The sequence below is a fragment of the Botrytis cinerea genome, chromosome 12 (genome assembly GCF_000143535.2).
Source record: "Botrytis cinerea B05.10 chromosome 12, complete sequence".
Classification (NCBI taxonomy): Eukaryota; Fungi; Ascomycota; class Leotiomycetes; order Helotiales; family Sclerotiniaceae; genus Botrytis; species Botrytis cinerea.
In genome coordinates this window covers 795,358-811,550 of record NC_037321.1, presented here as the reverse complement: position 1 = coordinate 811,550, position 16,193 = coordinate 795,358, and the positions used below count along the sequence as shown (strand labels likewise).

Here is a 16,193-nt window from a genome sequence, read left to right as displayed (position 1 = left end):
TTGATCATGAACCCTTCCTTTGTGCTCCATTTCAACCACACACGGCACTTCACCACTCGCAGCCCCTCCTCGACCCCAACATTCCTCACACCCAAGACTAACCCTTTTCCGTCCAAGTATAGCTAGAGCGTCAAACAATTAGCCCTTCGTATTGACGGTTACGGAATTATCATCAATGGGCAAAGAATGGAACATCTCAGCAAAGAAAATGTCTCAAATATTTCCTTTGCGTCCAAGTTCCTTCAAAGCCTCTTTCATATCGACCCTCACCTTGTTCCTTCTTCACTAATCTTGTTGATCCCGTGAAAACTCGTGTATGCTGCATGAACTGCGTTTTGTTTCGAAGTCTACGCTATTCATACCTATCTCGCATGCTAAACTTCCTCACAATTGAGTACTCGTCACACCTTCGCATCTCGCACTTTCACGGTCTATAATTACGGGCCCAGATCTAACCTCGTATCACATCACGATCCCCAATCGATCAACATGTACTCAATCCCACCTCCCTCGCGCACCCCCAGTCCACCCCCAGAACCTCCCCCAGACCCAAACGCCGTCATCGACCCCCGCAACAAACCCATTCTCACCGTCGCCCAAAAAAAATACACCACCTATGATTTCACCCCCTTCCTCTCCTCTCCCGCAGTCCTGCACCGCATGCGCGAAAACCGTCACCAAATCCCCCTCATCTCTCCCATCCCTGCAACACGTATCCCGTCTCCTCTGGCCGAAAATCTTCACCCCTCCGTCATCAAAGATGTCCGGGACTTTCTTCTCGGGGCCGGGAAATACAAATCGCCATATACTCGAAATTATTCCGGCAACGGACACGAGGTGTGGAAGTCCTGGAAACGCGCGTGGGATATTTGGAATAATCATTATATAGAAGGACGAGTAAATGAAGTATGGGTTGCACGCGCCTATGCAGAGTGGGAAGCTTATATTAAACAACAGAAAAAGAAGGGGAAGCTTCCGTTTGAGGGGCCAGCGGGGAAGAGACAGTACAGGAGGAAGAAAGTGAAGATAGGAAAACCGTATAGAACGGAAGCTAAAGCGCTCGAACAATTCGAAAAGAACATTACTGAGATAGCGCAAGGACGGAAAGATTGGAAAGAACGTGCCACCCAGAATCTCAAAGCGCTGTTCAAGCAAAATCGAAATTTGGGAGATGGATATATAGAGTTTTGTGAAGCGCTTGCTGAATGGCAGCGACGCAATGGGGGGGCACCGAAATGGGAGGACTTCCAAAACTACAAGAAATGGGCACCGGAGTATCTCCCTTTGACTATGGAATACGTCCGTGATGAACTACCATTGCACTTGAAAGATCGAGTCGAAGAGCTTCTCAGCTCGGAATTTTGGAAAAAAGACCCTAAACCTGAAGCCCAGCCAGGTTCCATCGAGTACGCTATCGCTCTCGCCAAATGGGAAGACTCGCCCGAAGTTCGTCGATGTAAATTAACCAAACGTCCCAACTGGAATGAATCATATAGACCCGCTGAGAGTCTGGAAGAGAAGTATATTGAATTCGCGACGAAATTGACGCCTCCTGCAGTAATCAATGAATTCAAAGAGCGCATGGAGAAAAATAAGAGACTGGGCGTAGGATACATTGAGCTCTCATGGCAGGAAGCACATTACAATATCACATTGGAAGCGTACGGAGGAGACTTGGATCCGACGATTATGGAAAAGCCTGATCCGAAAGATTACATTGATAAAGCACGCCCGGGAAAGGCTGATGAGAGCAATGCACCCGCGACGGCTATTGATCGTGAGCCTGACGATGGCGATGAGGAGGAGGACGAAAACTTCAATCCTAATGACCTCACAAGACCATTTCCAATCGAAGAGGATGGATCTAGCGGAGGGTTCTTCGCCATGAAGGATTTCACCGAGTACGCTGTTCCAGATGAAGATGACGCGAATTTTCAAGAATATTACGATCCCGTTGAGAATAGCGTTTGGAGACCCAGGCAAGTCGGCGAACAGCATGTTAAAATTGATATGGATGAGGAACCGGATGCTTTCCTGCAGAATTCCCAGTTTGAGATTGATGGTGGTGTGGATTGTGGAAGAAGTCCTTATCCTGTACGATTCTCTCTCCTTTGGAAAAGTTTCTACTAACAAAATTCATTGATAGCTTCTCCGCCCCCTCTGCAGATATGCACAAACCAAAGTTACAATGCCCAATGATGACCAACCCAATACACCTTCCACGCTTAAATCAAAAGACCACGGATCACTTCTGAAGCTTAAAAAGTATTGGGACAGAGTAACAGGCACCATCTTCAACACCCCAACCAAAAACATATATCAACAAACTCTAGATAAAGCTGAAGATCGCAATCACAGAGAATCGTTCCAAGATAATGACAGCTACCAGAACCCGGACATATTTCCCTTGGATATTCGACGATGCGAGACGATTTCAACTACAGCGTTCAAACTCGGCGAGGAACGTCCAAATATAGTTGACCCCCGAGGAAAAGACAACATTGTCGAGCCATCTTTCAGGATGAAGGAGAAGGAATACAGACCCATGAGAATTGATGATCCGTGGTGGGTTGAACCCGAGCAAAAGTATTACCGGGATATGCCACCTCGGAACTACCCTCCAACATGCGACGAAACACAATCTTATCTACCAAAAGATGTCAAGCTTTGGAATGATGAAATTGACAGAGATTCTGATTTGAAGAGTAGATACTTTGTGGCTAACCTGGACGGGAGAACTGTAAGCATCAATGGAATCGCAGTTTGCAAAGGCGAAATCGCAGGTCCATTGCCAGAATTTGCTATCATACAAAGCGAGGGTGGTGGGATATCTTTCTGGCATGGCGTTGGCGGTCGGTTTTACTTACAGCCGGCTGATGCTGGCACCAAAAATTGGTCTCAACAATGGAGCTCATTGAGACAAACTTTGAAAGATGAATATTTTGGCGTCGCGGCCGGATACTACTGGCAAAATGCGATTGTGGCCAAAATAATGGAAGATGATGAGGGCGAAGGAGAGCAAGATCCCAAGTGGATAAGATGGAAAAACGCAAAACCAGCAAGAAACAAAAGTATACCGGATCCCCGCGCTATCAAACTCAAACTCATGTCCCAGCCCGGTTTCCTGGATCAAGATGCTCAATTTGATGAGAACGAGGACTGGGGAGCTCCTGGACCTTTGCCATTTGAGAGCCCAGAAGCTGAACTTAAATGGGTAGCCGCGCAGCTTCATTTTCAAGAGACGTTTCTTGGTCATTCATGGCTTAGGTCAGAAATGGTTGAGCCAACCAGCGATACAGCATGGGGAGGACTCCCTCCCAACTATGGAGACGTTTCGAATGGCCCCACCGACGATCAAAGGGATCAATGGTGGGCAACTCATAAAGATAATGCCGAAAAGGTACAAACACATTCCTCTGAATTATTCCATGAGCAGTTCCTCGATGAAATTGAAGAGGAGCAAAACGCATATGAAGCCAAGAGTTTGAAACGACAGGCTGACAATGATGGTTACTTCCCACCCGATGCCAAACGATTCCGAAAAAACATAGAAGCAAGAGAAAAACAGAGGATGGAGGAAATTGAAAAGCAAGAAGAAGAGAGGGTTGAAATGGGTGTGCAGGAATTGATCGATGAGATAAATAAGGGAGTCGAAGAAATTCAAGGGCCTGCACCTGGGTCGCAGCCAACGAAACTTGATCTGTGGCAGCCAGCATCTCTCGCCGAAGCTGAGACACAAGCAAGAGAAGCTCTACAAAGAGTTCGGGAATTGGAGCGTCTGAGAGTGGTATTCAATGAACAGAGGAAGGATACGCACGAAATCCCAATTCCGCCCATCAAAGACCCCATCGCGGGTCTTGCTCCTTCAAGAATCTTGACATTGCCTGAGAACAGGTGGGCTCTGGAAGCAATAGTGAGACATAGGGAGGAACATCGTTTAGATGAAGAAGTCCAGGAAACATCAGCCCTGAATAACCAGAATGCATCTGAAAGATTGAAACGGAAACGTATCGCGGAAAAGCGGAGACGAGGTGCACTTGGATTTACACCAATGACGGATGCAGATCGAAAAGAGCAAGAGAGAAAATTAAAAATCAAAGCGCAGGAAGAGAAAGATTCACGGGATTTGAAACTCTATTTGAAATTGGCCGAGAAGTACAAGATAAAAGAGAAACAAGTTAAAAAAGATAAACAACACGCTGTAGCTGTGAAAGACGGACTCCAGCCTGGCGATATTGTAAAGGCCGAAGCGGCGTCGAAAAAGGGAGAAAAGGAGCTGGAAGAACAGCAACTTCACATGGCGAAACAACTTTCCTTGTTGAGCTGGGCCCAATCCAACCGTCTCGCTCTCCATGATCTTATCCAAAAAACATCGATTCCTCACTTTGACCCCACGGACTTCAACACTTGGGTTCACAAGGCATCCAACAGCAAGATAGATAAGGAAACCCTCGAGTCGGCCGGCACAGCCGCCGCTTCAATGGGAATGACTATTACCGAATGGTTTACGAACGTCCACGGCGTCGCAGACGCGAAAGCGTATCTCGCAAAGCTTAACAAACACAAAGCGCCATATTACGTATTATCACTGGATTCCAAGAAAGCCAAAAACGACTTCCGGAGCGATTTGCTCGCTAGTGTTTCGGGTCACGATGGAACTAAGGAAGGCGAATTTGCGAGTTGGAATGATGTGGTTTCAAGTATGCCTATTACCCCGGATTGGAATTCGATAATGAGGTCTGGCCCTCTGCAGGAGCCGGAGACTTTTGGCATGGTGCCCAGGAGGCAGGTGATAAATGCGTATGATGGTGAATCGACGTGGGTGGGTGAGTTGTGAGTTGTGAGGGGGGCTGGGTATAGCGGTATCTGCGGATTTTATATATTATGTGTGGACTTTCTCTGTATATTGGCGTTGTATAGTGATAGGATATTTGTGTTGGGTATAGAATCTGAATTCCACTTTCACTTTCACTTAATTTGCATCGTGCTTGGAAATCGGCGGATCAGTAATCATGGCAATTCGTAACGGACTCGTCCGCTTCAATGTAGTTCTCCTCAATATTTGACATTACGCCAATGACAATTTGGCCTTCTACCTATCAAGAGCATGAGATTTATCTTTGGTGATTTATTGAATGTATGAAATGGTATTCCCGGTGTTGAATTGTCGAGGAAATATGTGGCATGGAGAGTTTCGAATTTCGTATTCGCTTAGTGAGATACAAAAGGAGAGGTCGGGTAAAATGTAGGTATGTATGTAGCTCTTTGCTTTCTCAATACAGTATTCATTTGATGGTATAGCGAGAAATTGTGAGTAATAGAGAAGACTATTTCATGTGTATGGTTGGCAAATGAGTGATGTGAATATCTTATTTGCAGACAGGTATTGGCTATTGGAAGTTTTGTTCTGTAAATGCTTGGAATACACTTTGGATTTTGTAGGGTTCTTTTATGGAGTGAAGATTGCGAGAATTATTCACGGTAGAGCATAGAGGACTGGTGTATTGAGAGATTCAAGAATGCAATACTTTTTTCCCTTTCATCTCTCGCATTATGTTTTCTGCCGAGTAGATTTCATGCCGGGTGGATATCTTGTGAATTCAAAAATCCCACATGCATCCGAACCTCTCATTTGTCCATCCACAATATGTGAATTCATGAACCATTTATCAGAGCATAATGTACACAGGGTAGCACAGTATTTACAACCACACCATATATACAGTCCTGCCTGTACCCAATTTTCACCATCCCATATAAAACCCTTCCGAAGTTGATCTTAATCTTCACGGTGGTTTTGAAGCATTCTCACCAACACTCGACTTAAACCCCAATATTCCTCCTAAAACACCTCCAGGTTTCGGCACCGGACACTCGCGCTTAGCAAGATTCCTGCTCCCTTCCATTTCCTCTCCATCATCTGATTCACCACTGCTACCACCCATTTCCTCCCGAATCTTCTCATTGAAATCCTTATATTCACTCTTTCCCTCTCTGGCTCCCCCCACAGTCTTCAATTGCATCTGTAGCTGTCCCTGTTCTTTTCCCTGCTCCCCCGCTTCATCGACAGGACATTTCCTCCTCCTTCTCCTCGGCCTCTGTGATCCCGACCCATCATCTGCGTACACGACGCGCGGTGCCGGACAAGGAAGAACGTGCGGCAGTGCTACGACGAAGAAACTGGCAAAGAGCGTGCCTGCGAAGAGGGAAGATGTGAATCTTGAGCGGGGGTGAAGATGAGGTGGCATGGTTTTTATATTTTGATCGCAAGGGAATGTGGTGAGCTTTGAGTAGATGAATGAATCGTGCCTGTGAATGTGTATTAGCAATGGGACTCAATTGAGTGTTGCAGAGTACTGACTTGTTATCTCATTTTTGGTGAAGACATTGACATGGAATTTCAATTGACGTATCTAGTACTCGGAGTCCTATCTTTAAATTGACGTAGGGTCGCAGTTGAACATAAAATGACGGAATATCGTCGGGTAATTTACCATGCCCACGTGCACGCTCCCGGTGAGCCACCTTCCCACCCCAGACTGACTTGTAAGAATTTGAGCTTCCACTCGCAACACTAGCATCATCTGGAGGTACCGACCAGTCAGCCAGGCCAGTGAGTAAGTGACCTTGTCATATTCGAGGCTGAGGAAAATTATAATTCAACCGACAATTTCGATAACAGTAATAATTAAGACATCAATGAATTCTGCAATCACAGCGATATAATCTGTTTTCGAATCTTCACTGGAAGCGGAAGTTTATTTGGTCTTTCTTTCCTGAATAGTGATCTTCGCCTGCCTTGAGATACAGATACATAGGATATTTCGCCATCTCGTTTGCGCCCCGATAGAATCTCGATGCGCCGTTGACATTCACGCGCTCTTCGGAAACAAATTCGACGAAAGACATTGGCCATTTTCAGATTCGAATCTTGCTTCTTTCGAATGAGCGGCGTTGCAGATTCAAACCGGCCGATAGATTGACATTGCGCCTCATCGACATCTGCGAGCGGTTTACCTTACATAAAGTCCGTAGACGCCAATCTGATTCTACCCGATACATTGGCCCCAAAAGTTCCCGATTGGAAGATTTGAGTAGGAAGGATGAGTGATTTGGACAGGTACAGCTTCTACGACTTCCTCCAAAAGACTCCAATCTGACTTTACTTCAGAGCCATTTCGCAATTGCGAGCTTGTCGACCCATCCCAGAAGCTGAAGTTCGAGAATTATGTCATAAAGCGAGAGAATTATTGATCGAGGAAGGGAATGTGGTCACAGTAACAGCTCCAGTTACGGTACGGCTTCATGAATTTGCGCAAGTGACGGGTCGATATTGACGAATTTATGCAGATATGTGGTGATATTCATGGTCAATTTCATGATCTCATGGAGCTATTCAGAGTTGGTGGTGATGTGCCCGATACAAATTACTTATTCATGGGTAGGACACGACCTTTTAAACATCACACACGGCGGATCTTGACTGACTTGCTTAGGTGATTTCGTTGATCGAGGTTTCTACTCTTTAGAATCTTTCCTCCTTCTACTCTGTCTCAAAGTACGATATCCAGATCGAATGACCTTGATCCGAGGTAATCACGAATCTAGACAAATTACAACAGTGTACGGATTTTACGACGAATGCTTACGAAAATACGGAAGCGCAAATGTATGGAGATACTGTTGCGAAGTGTTCGATTATCTTGCTCTGGGTGCAATTGTGCTTGGAGCATCAAGCAGTCTTCAACCTACATCTATGCCAAATGGCGAACATAGTGCTACCTCGACGCAAGAATTTAATGACGAGGATGTGGAAATCGAGATTCTAAATGTAGATGGAAGTATTATGAATAAATTCTTACGAAACAGGGACAAGATTGGGAAAAGAAAGCCATCTATAGATTCAGAAATGAGTTCATCAGACAAGGGTTCTCCAAGCCCTCAAAGCAAATTCCCCACCAATCTTGGTGCTCCTGGCTCTGGGGCTTCAGGTTACAGTGGAGGTAGCTCAGGCAACCCGTCCGGCGCGGTTTTCTGTGTCCATGGAGGTCTTTCCCCTCTGATCCAAGCAGTCGATAAAATCCGTCTCTTAGACCGCAAACAAGAAGTCCCTCATGAAGGCGCCATGTGTGATCTCCTCTGGTCCGATCCTGACGAAATAGATGGCTGGGGTCTCTCTCCCCGTGGCGCAGGATTTCTATTCGGAGCTGATATCGTCAAAATGTTCAACCATACAAACGACCTCTCAATGATTGCTCGAGCCCATCAATTAGTAATGGAAGGGTTCAAAGAGACATTCGATCATAGTATTGTTACAGTATGGTCTGCGCCAAATTACTGCTATAGATGTGGAAATGTCGCAGCGATTATGGAATTAGGAGAAGATGGGACAGGAAATGGAATCATGGCAAGGAGTAATGGGGAAGTTAGTAGAGGGAATGGTGCTAATGCGCCGTTATTAAAAGAGAAAGTAGCGTTGAGTGGACCAGCGAGGAGATATAGGGTTTTCCATGCCGCGCCGCAGGATTCAAGGGGCATGCCGGCTAAGAAACCGGTGGCGGATTATTTCTTGTGAGAATCTCGATTTGGGGCTGTTGACGTGTTATGCCATATCATAAGTTATGGTATGGAATGGTATTTACACAATAATTGAGGAGAGTAGTGAGTATGATGTGAGAAATGGCAGAACAAAATCTTCTTACATGAATCAAATGGATTTATGCGAAGTGGTATTGGTAGCACGGAAATGCAAGTGTGCACTTGAATGTCTTGATGTATTTATGTATGTACTTATGGCGTTTATCAAGATCAGGACTTGTGGATACTTGGTATGGGAATGAGGATGAAAATACTGTTTATTCCGTGTTTCCATTGATATTTCAATTCATTTCGAGTGACCTTGGGTATGTACGTACCCAGTAGTTATCAACAGAAATCTGACAAATTTCATCAGCTCACCGGGAATCAAATCAAATCATCAAAGCTCCTCACCGGGAACATTCTCAAAGCTTATGTAAGCGACACCAAAGCACATAGCGCCAACCGGCCCGCCTTGCCCGCATCCTTAAGTAATGGCCCGAGCGCTAGCTTGACAATCTAAGCTGCTATCTCTTAATCTTATCAACTTCATTCTTCAATTCTTCAATCACCTCACCTTTTTGACCTTTTCCACCAATTTCGATTCTTCCGCACGACTTACTTTCTCCGACAAGAATTGTAATTATTTGTCGGTTTCGGAATTATATACTGGGAAAACGGAATCGCAATTGCGCAATATATCATGACGGCGACGAGTCCGGATGCGAAGAGGGTGAAGAGGGAGGGGGATGAGAGGCATGAGGTCAAGAATGGAGAGGGGGGTTGGAAGAGAGAGGATGGGGGGGAGGGGGTGAAGAAGGAAGATGGAGATGGGGAGGGGGATGCGCAGGATGATTTGGATGCGTTGGAGGGGTTGGAGAGTGAGGCGAAGGAGTTTATGAAGGTATGTCTCTCTTTTTCTTGGAGGGGAGAAGGGTTGAGGGAGAGGATTGGAAGGTGGCAGATGGTGGATTATTTTTGGGGATAATCTAGGGTTGCAGTTGAAGATGAGTGAGTGGATGAATCGATGGATACTGATTTCATGTGTTTTGTATAGGACTCTGAAATCGACAGGATTCTAAAAGCTTTTCGTTTAGATGCGTAAGTCTTTATCTTTCCCCATCCCCAGACAATTTCTTCGATGAAGAAAATGAGGGGCTTTTAAACATAAGTCCGAAGCACGCAAGTATTCCAAACTAACAAAATCATACATATAGCTACGCAGTCCTCGATCTCCAACCCGGTGTCGGCGAATCCGATATCAAAAAATGTTACCGTGTAAAATCCCTCCTGATCCATCCGGATAAAACGCGCAATCCCCTCGCTCCAGATGCATTTGATCGGTTAAAAAAAGCGCAGACGGAATTGATGGATGAGAAACATCGTGAAAGATTAGATGAAGCGATTGCCGATGCGCGAATGCTAGTGATGCGTGAAAAGGGATTGAATAGAGATAGTGCGGAGGTGAAGGAACCGAGTGAGGAGTTTAGGAGGGAGTGGAGGGAGAAAACTAAATTTGTGTTGATTGAGAATGAGCAGAGGAGGAGGAGACAGGTGAAGGCACAGATGCAGGAGGAGGGAAGGGAACAGAAGAGAGTGGAGGAGGAGAGGGAGGAGAGGAAGAGAAAGAGGGATAGTGAGGTTAAATGGGAAGAGAGTAGAGAGGAGAGAATTGGAAGTTGGAGGGAATTTGCCAAGAAGGGAGGTGGAGCTGGGGGCGGGGAAAAGAAGAAAAAGAAGAAGGTTAAGCCTTTGGGTTAGGGAGTTTCTTGTGAAAGGGACAGGATCTAATTTTATACATGCGAATGGGGGACGGATGCCGAGGAATCAGGCTGGAGTAATCATTATGAAATAAATGGTATATTTATCCATTCTACTCCGTATTGGAAGAGACTATAAAAGTCACATTATATCATATCATTCAAACATCCATACCAAACTAAAACCTGCTCACCATAACAATCCCGAACGAATTCAAAAGTCTTCATCCAAGAAACAGATTCTTGAAGTATATCATAAAAAGAAATAGAAATAGAAAGATCGAAAATAGGCGTTTACGTTGAGGTATGATTGCGTTTTATTGTATTATATCTATGTATCTGTCTTTTTTTCTTCTTTTCTTCTTTTCATTTATTCACTTATTCATTTCAGAATTTTATTCTTTATATTTCTATTTCTATTTTTATTTTACTTCTTTTATTTTTTTTATTTTTTTATTTTTTTATTTTTTTTTTAATCTTTGTATTATTTCCTCTCTGTTTTGAAAACTCCTTGGGAAAGAAGGTTTATTATTAGATTGAGAATAGAATAAGAGAGAGGTGAGAAGATACTCGAGTAGATAGTTAGATAGATAGATAGATATACATCCCTCGCTACCCCTAGAGCTATCCCCGGTGACTCCCCTCCTCGGCATGGGGGGGGGGGGGGGGGGGGGGGGGGCGTCGCCTTGAACGAATATTTTTCGATTCATCCCATCCATCACATCGCAAGACATCTCACTTGTAATACAACTTCAAGAATATATAAATGATTATTTTCATTTCCAGACCTTGGGGTATCTAACTAACTACCTAGTACTCCACTCCCGTTGTTTCAAGACTCAAAGATTGCAGATTTCAGATTCCAGATTCAAGAAAATAAATCTTTGTTCCTTCATCCTAATATCCACACATTATCATCGCAACCTCCACCGAATTAAAGTAGAAAACATTAAAGAAGTATGATGTAGTAAACACTACCAACTCCGCCCTCATTCATCTATTTATTTATCGTTCCTTTCCTCTCGATTCCCGGGGTATAAAAATCATCTCAACTCATCGCATCCAATTTCCTCTCATGGAGTTCAGACCCTGAAAGATCTATTATCAAAATTCCTCCACATCTTCATTCCCTCTCTCCCATCCGAATCACCATCTCCTAATAGAAAACCCTTGGTTGCCAAAGTGGCGGTCTCGCTCCCTCAACATCCCAAACCAACTTATTCTTCTCATCAAGTGTACATCCCTCATCAGTGATTGGAATAACCTTACTCGTGTGAGCAACTTCCTGTGCGCTGATTCCACCTTGATCTCTTGGAATCCATAAAAGCGGTGCCTCGGAGACGACAGCGGGAGGATAGTATGCGTTTCGGGCAGTAACATCATCGTAGAGATTTTCGGTGTCGAGATTACCGTGAGGAACAAGTGTGCGCATGCTAGCGTAATCGCAATGGATATGAGGTTTGAAAAATTTGGAAAAGATACCGCCTTGGGGTTTGGACTGGGGCGTAAGGTCGCTGGATCCGTTTTTCTCGTTGTGTTTCTCGTGGGAGACGGTGGGGCTACCACTCATACCGGCTTCGAGCTCGCCGCGGATAGATTCTTCTTCGGCTTCGAGAGTTTTGGGGAGGGTGGAGAGGAGGGGATCCATGGCGGCATTGAGGGAGATGTGGTACAAGGCGGTGAAAACGAGGAATATGATCATGAGGATCATTTGTGGCCATGCTTTACCAATGGCGAAAAGACCAATCAAGCAAAGTTCTGAAAGGTAAACACCAGTGAGGAGTTGTTGGAGAGCACGTGGATAAATAAGACCCTTGGTGTCGATTTGAGTGTCGGTGACGAAGAGGATATTGTATCTGTAAGCTAGGTAGAAAAAACTCATACCAATGGTAGCGAAACCCATAACAAGTGGCGCGATGCAGGAGTAAGTAATGCCAATGACGGCAATGTTAGTGAAAACGGGAAGAGTGCTTCCCCATGAGATGGCACTCAAGCTCGTCCATTTTTGATACATCTTTCTGGGAGTACTGGCCAAGAACTTGTAGAGAATTTTAAAGACGAAAAATCCCACCACTTGAGAAATGACTCCAGCGGCCACAGTCAAACCTTGAACAATAAAGTAGGAGATGTAGAAGTTGGATGCGCTGGGCAATTTATTGGCCAAAAGGGAAAGAATTCCAGTTGGGTTGTTGATGAGCTGGTACAAAACCGATGATGCCGATGATGCGATCGTCACAACCAAGAAGACTTGAATGACTTGAAAGGCAAAGTATGCGTTTTGAGTGAAGAGTTCTACACGTGCAGTAGTTGGTTCACCGGAGAGTCTTGCGCAAACTATTTTGTATTAGCAGAGGGTTCCCCACTGTGACGAATATAACTTACGTCTCATGATGATAGGAACCAGGGACATGAGGATGGAGAGGGCGACAGAAGGCAAGAGACCAGAGACTACACCCATAATCCAACTTGGAATATCCTTCAACCAGGAAAGCCAGCTGAATTGTTCTAGGTATGTGACGTTTGAAATAAGACCGACAGCCGCGACGGGAATAGCCCAGAAGACAATCAGAGCAGCGATGAATCCAACAACAGCAAATCTACGGACAACTCTTTGCCACCATGAAATGGTCAAAGATCCCCAGATAACTTCGCTAGGATGAACACCGATATATCTGGGAGACATTTGAAGGGCCTGGTGATGAGCGAGAGTTTGAAAAGCGATTTGAGCATCTGATTGGTGAGCGAATTCGATAAATACAGATCCAACCTTCTTCGTCTCTCCAGCCAAATAAGTACTCTGAGCGGCTTCAGTTTCCGGGATGAGAGTTTCCAATTCACTTCGGGCCCAGTTGATTGTATCGACCTTCTTTCCATATAAACCGAATTTGCCCAGTTTGTGTGTGGGACGCTCCTTTTGAGGCAACCATCTCGAGGCCAATGATCCTGATTCGCCATTATCGTCGATGACAGGTTGTTCTTCTTGACTTGCACCGTTCTTGATTGCCTTGAGTCTTTCGCCATTTGCTGTCTTGATTAATTTGACCTCTGCACTTTCGAGCTTGTTGGCAATTTCATCGCGCTTCTCGACAAGTTCATCCACCTTTTCGGAATCTGCAGCGATCCAAATGTTACGCACGGCGCTTCCAAAAACTTTTCGAAGCTTGCCTTCCTCGAGATAGGCCGCAGGAACCGAGATGAAGAGAACTGTTCTGGAAGAAATGCGATTTGCGAAAGTTGGGTTGAGTAAGAAAGCTTGACGAAGGTTGACGTAATAGATGGTTTCTCTTGTCACAAGGAAGAGCACACTAAATGATTGGACGTGAGTAAATACTCGGGAGATCAAGACCGCGAGCAGTCCCATGAAGATCCGAGACACTTGGGGAAAGTGCATGGAATATGCAAAAGTGACAACGGAAATTAAACTTACAATCCAAAGAAAATCCACCCAACAAAACACGTAGCATAGTATCGATCCCTTCCCGATGATGTAGAGCTGTCAATATTACCCATGGAGAGGATATCGAGTTGTTGAGCGCCACCTCCTCCCGTCGCATTAATTGGGAAAAGAATTGGCCATGTGATGCAGCAACCAACGAACATAATAACCACGGTCATTCGCAAAAATCGAAGGAACAAGTAAGCATCGAGACCTTGGTGTTGAAGGGCGTAGATATCTGGAATTTTGCGAAAAGGGCCAATCCAATTGAACCATCCTGATGGAAGAGGTTTCGTTCGTTCTCTGTTTTGATATTAGTATTGGCCTGTATCGTGCATCGGATTCTTCGTGATGCGTATACTCACTCTTCGCGCAATGCACCGAGATACGTTCTCGGAGCATACCATCGTACATTCGATCTTCGCAAGATCAAGAAGATGACAAAGTAAACGGCGGCAAGAATGAAGGTTGGTACCAGAGTAGCTACCAAGCCAGACAAACTGGATCCACTGCTGCTGGGATCATCGGCCATGATTCGCAAGTGATATCTTCACGCTCTCGTGGAAAGTCGCAGTTGCAATTGGGGTTGAGGATTGTAACAATTGAGGATTCTTCTTGCTCGTGCGAGCAAAGATAACGGCGAGGAGAGAGGAAGGGAAGAGAGAAGAGAAGAGAAGAGAGCAAGGCAAAGGATGTTTCGACTGGGGTCAAGAATGAAATAAAAGGAAGCCAAGACTGAGACAAATGTGATGGACGACTGGGATATATTTTCTGTTTCCCCAAGCTTGGACCAAGATGGCGTCCCTTGTCTGCGGTCCTTGATTTAATTTCTGGAAGCGATCGATGGATGACTGGGCCAAAAACAAGAAGAAGCAAATAATCGAGAGGCAAGGATCTTCAATATGACGATATATGTTGGCGTCGTGTTGCATATGCAATCAATCCAGTGGCTGAGATTTCACCGCAACGAGGATGGAACGGCAAGAAGACAAGGAGACGACAAGAAGAATGCAGGAAGAATGGGTGAAGAATGGGTGAAGAATGCTGCATGAAGTCAGAATGATGGTCTTCGCTTCCTTTCTTCCCAAATCCAAATCAAGGATGTCAAAGAATGATGAAATGCTCGCACGATGAAAGAAGCATCCGTTCCGTGGCACTCGGACGAGCCATTATATATCGATCACTCTCACAGTCGTCACACTCTGTACACGGTACATGGCACATCTCCCAACCAAGAGCATCAACATCAAGAGAGTGTGGCTTTGGATGAAAGTGACAGAGCATGACCTCTGTCCAGTCAGAAGCAGGTAGAGAATTCCAAAAGCTCTTGACCTGCCCTGCTCTAGACCATCGATTTCTCCACGGAAACCCTGCGTCCGCGTCTATTGAATCCATCACTCAATCCATCTCAGCTGAACCCATTAGCTCGTGGCATTTCTGCATTTCTACCATGGACCCTTGATTTTTTCACCCCTCCCCTCCCCTCCCTTCTGTGTCCCTGCCTCGCCAACTTCATTCTTCGATGTATGATTAATCAAGCAAGCAACCAACCAACCAACCAATCAATCGACCGATCAGACGATGGACATTTCAAAAGAGCAAGAGAGCAAGAGAGCAAGAGCAGAGAGAAAACTATGGAAAACAACGTGAAACCAACAACCGGCCTCAAAAAACCTTAAACCCCCCAAACGCAATTTCCCACCTCCCCATTTCCAATTTAAAACATGGATGGAGGGATCGTGGATAGATAACCGATGGATGCATAGAGATAAGTTTCGGGGACGCATAACCCTTGTATAGCTGAATGGATGCGCTGCACAGTACACCGTCCATCCATTCACCCATTCACACATTCATACATTCATACGCATTTCCACGTTGTGATCTTTTCCAGCCACGCCGGGAGATGTGTGGTGACTTGTAATAAATGAACAACGTGTTGGACTGTGCCAGGACGATGTTGGCGATCTATCATAGTTTTCATCCAAGCATTGGGAATCGCGAGGGATGATCTGGAGAGTATGGGATGAGGGTGTCGGTTGTGGAATGTTATTTCTTAGATACAGTCTAGATGTGATGTACGTATAATGCAGACATCATATAGTAATAATGCAATCCATCTCATCGGATTGCTCTCCTCTCCTCTCCTCTCCTCTCCCTCAAACTCGTCACATCTTTATTAAAAAGGAGGTTCTTTTTTAAAATAACCACGGTTTGACCACACGTTTGAAGTAAGTGAAATTTAGCACATTAAGTTTTTCCAACCTGTATTACCCAGTCGCCCCGTCTACTACCGCTATCTAGTAACATTAACACCAGCACCACAATCCCAATCCCAATCCCAATCCCAAAAGCTTAATCAACGCTTGTGGAATTATCAGATGAGTTAGTCGAGCACATCCCAGGTAATGAAACTAATA

General features: G+C 45.0%; 5 protein-coding genes across 5 annotated transcripts; 3 read left to right on the top strand and 2 right to left on the bottom strand.

Annotated features, from left to right (window-relative positions):
* Window positions 1-411: 411 nt before the first annotated feature.
* BCIN_12g02280 (hypothetical protein) lies at window positions 412-5,095 on the top strand. The gene is made up of 2 exons (XM_001558026.2): window positions 412-2,094; window positions 2,147-5,095. Exons 1-2 carry the CDS (start codon window positions 490-492, stop codon window positions 4,835-4,837), a joined length of 4,296 nt encoding a protein of 1,431 aa, XP_001558076.2. The 5' UTR covers window positions 412-489; the 3' UTR covers window positions 4,838-5,095.
* Window positions 5,096-5,359: 264 nt separating this feature from the next.
* Window positions 5,360-6,444, bottom strand: BCIN_12g02270 (hypothetical protein). The gene is made up of 2 exons (XM_024696300.1): window positions 6,362-6,444; window positions 5,360-6,309 (listed from the first exon to the last, which is right to left on the bottom strand). Exon 2 carries the CDS (start codon window positions 6,246-6,248, stop codon window positions 5,787-5,789), a length of 462 nt encoding a protein of 153 aa, XP_024552108.1. The 5' UTR covers window positions 6,249-6,309; window positions 6,362-6,444; the 3' UTR covers window positions 5,360-5,786.
* Window positions 6,445-6,568: 124 nt separating this feature from the next.
* Window positions 6,569-8,949, top strand: Bcpph3. Its single transcript, XM_024696299.1, has 4 exons — window positions 6,569-7,120; window positions 7,172-7,295; window positions 7,351-7,441; window positions 7,497-8,949. Exons 1-4 carry the CDS (start codon window positions 7,104-7,106, stop codon window positions 8,573-8,575), a joined length of 1,311 nt encoding a protein of 436 aa, XP_024552107.1. The 5' UTR covers window positions 6,569-7,103; the 3' UTR covers window positions 8,576-8,949.
* Window positions 8,950-9,068: 119 nt separating this feature from the next.
* BCIN_12g02250 (hypothetical protein) lies at window positions 9,069-10,617 on the top strand. The gene is made up of 3 exons (XM_024696298.1): window positions 9,069-9,481; window positions 9,635-9,678; window positions 9,795-10,617. Exons 1-3 carry the CDS (start codon window positions 9,281-9,283, stop codon window positions 10,336-10,338), a joined length of 789 nt encoding a protein of 262 aa, XP_024552106.1. The 5' UTR covers window positions 9,069-9,280; the 3' UTR covers window positions 10,339-10,617.
* Window positions 10,618-11,098: 481 nt separating this feature from the next.
* On the bottom strand, window positions 11,099-14,902 carry BCIN_12g02240 (hypothetical protein). Its single transcript, XM_001558022.2, has 4 exons — window positions 14,139-14,902; window positions 13,765-14,076; window positions 12,720-13,642; window positions 11,099-12,671 (listed from the first exon to the last, which is right to left on the bottom strand). Exons 1-4 carry the CDS (start codon window positions 14,303-14,305, stop codon window positions 11,494-11,496), a joined length of 2,580 nt encoding a protein of 859 aa, XP_001558072.1. The 5' UTR covers window positions 14,306-14,902; the 3' UTR covers window positions 11,099-11,493.
* Window positions 14,903-16,193: the final 1,291 nt, after the last annotated feature.

Excerpts from the sequence above, each read along its gene's own strand:
- BCIN_12g02250 (XM_024696298.1), top strand. The coding sequence starts at position 9,281 with ATGACGGCGACGAGTCCGGATGCGAAGAGGGTGAAGAGGGAGGGGGAT. Across the intron at positions 9,482-9,634 it reads AGGCGAAGGAGTTTATGAAG|GACTCTGAAATCGACAGGAT; the intron begins GTATGTCTCTCT and ends TGTTTTGTATAG. Across the intron at positions 9,679-9,794 it reads AAAGCTTTTCGTTTAGATGC|CTACGCAGTCCTCGATCTCC; the intron begins GTAAGTCTTTAT and ends TCATACATATAG.
- BCIN_12g02280 (XM_001558026.2), top strand. The coding sequence starts at position 490 with ATGTACTCAATCCCACCTCCCTCGCGCACCCCCAGTCCACCCCCAGAA. Across the intron at positions 2,095-2,146 it reads GTGGAAGAAGTCCTTATCCT|CTTCTCCGCCCCCTCTGCAG; the intron begins GTACGATTCTCT and ends ATTCATTGATAG.
- Bcpph3 (XM_024696299.1), top strand. Across the intron at positions 7,296-7,350 it reads CAGTAACAGCTCCAGTTACG|ATATGTGGTGATATTCATGG; the intron begins GTACGGCTTCAT and ends GAATTTATGCAG. Across the intron at positions 7,442-7,496 it reads TACAAATTACTTATTCATGG|GTGATTTCGTTGATCGAGGT; the intron begins GTAGGACACGAC and ends TGACTTGCTTAG.
- BCIN_12g02240 (XM_001558022.2), bottom strand. The coding sequence starts at position 14,305 with ATGGCCGATGATCCCAGCAGCAGTGGATCCAGTTTGTCTGGCTTGGTA. Across the intron at positions 14,077-14,138 it reads CTCGGTGCATTGCGCGAAGA|AGAACGAACGAAACCTCTTC; the intron begins GTGAGTATACGC and ends ATATCAAAACAG. Across the intron at positions 12,672-12,719 it reads GGTTCCTATCATCATGAGAC|TTTGCGCAAGACTCTCCGGT; the intron begins GTAAGTTATATT and ends AATACAAAATAG.
- BCIN_12g02270 (XM_024696300.1), bottom strand. The coding sequence starts at position 6,248 with ATGCCACCTCATCTTCACCCCCGCTCAAGATTCACATCTTCCCTCTTC.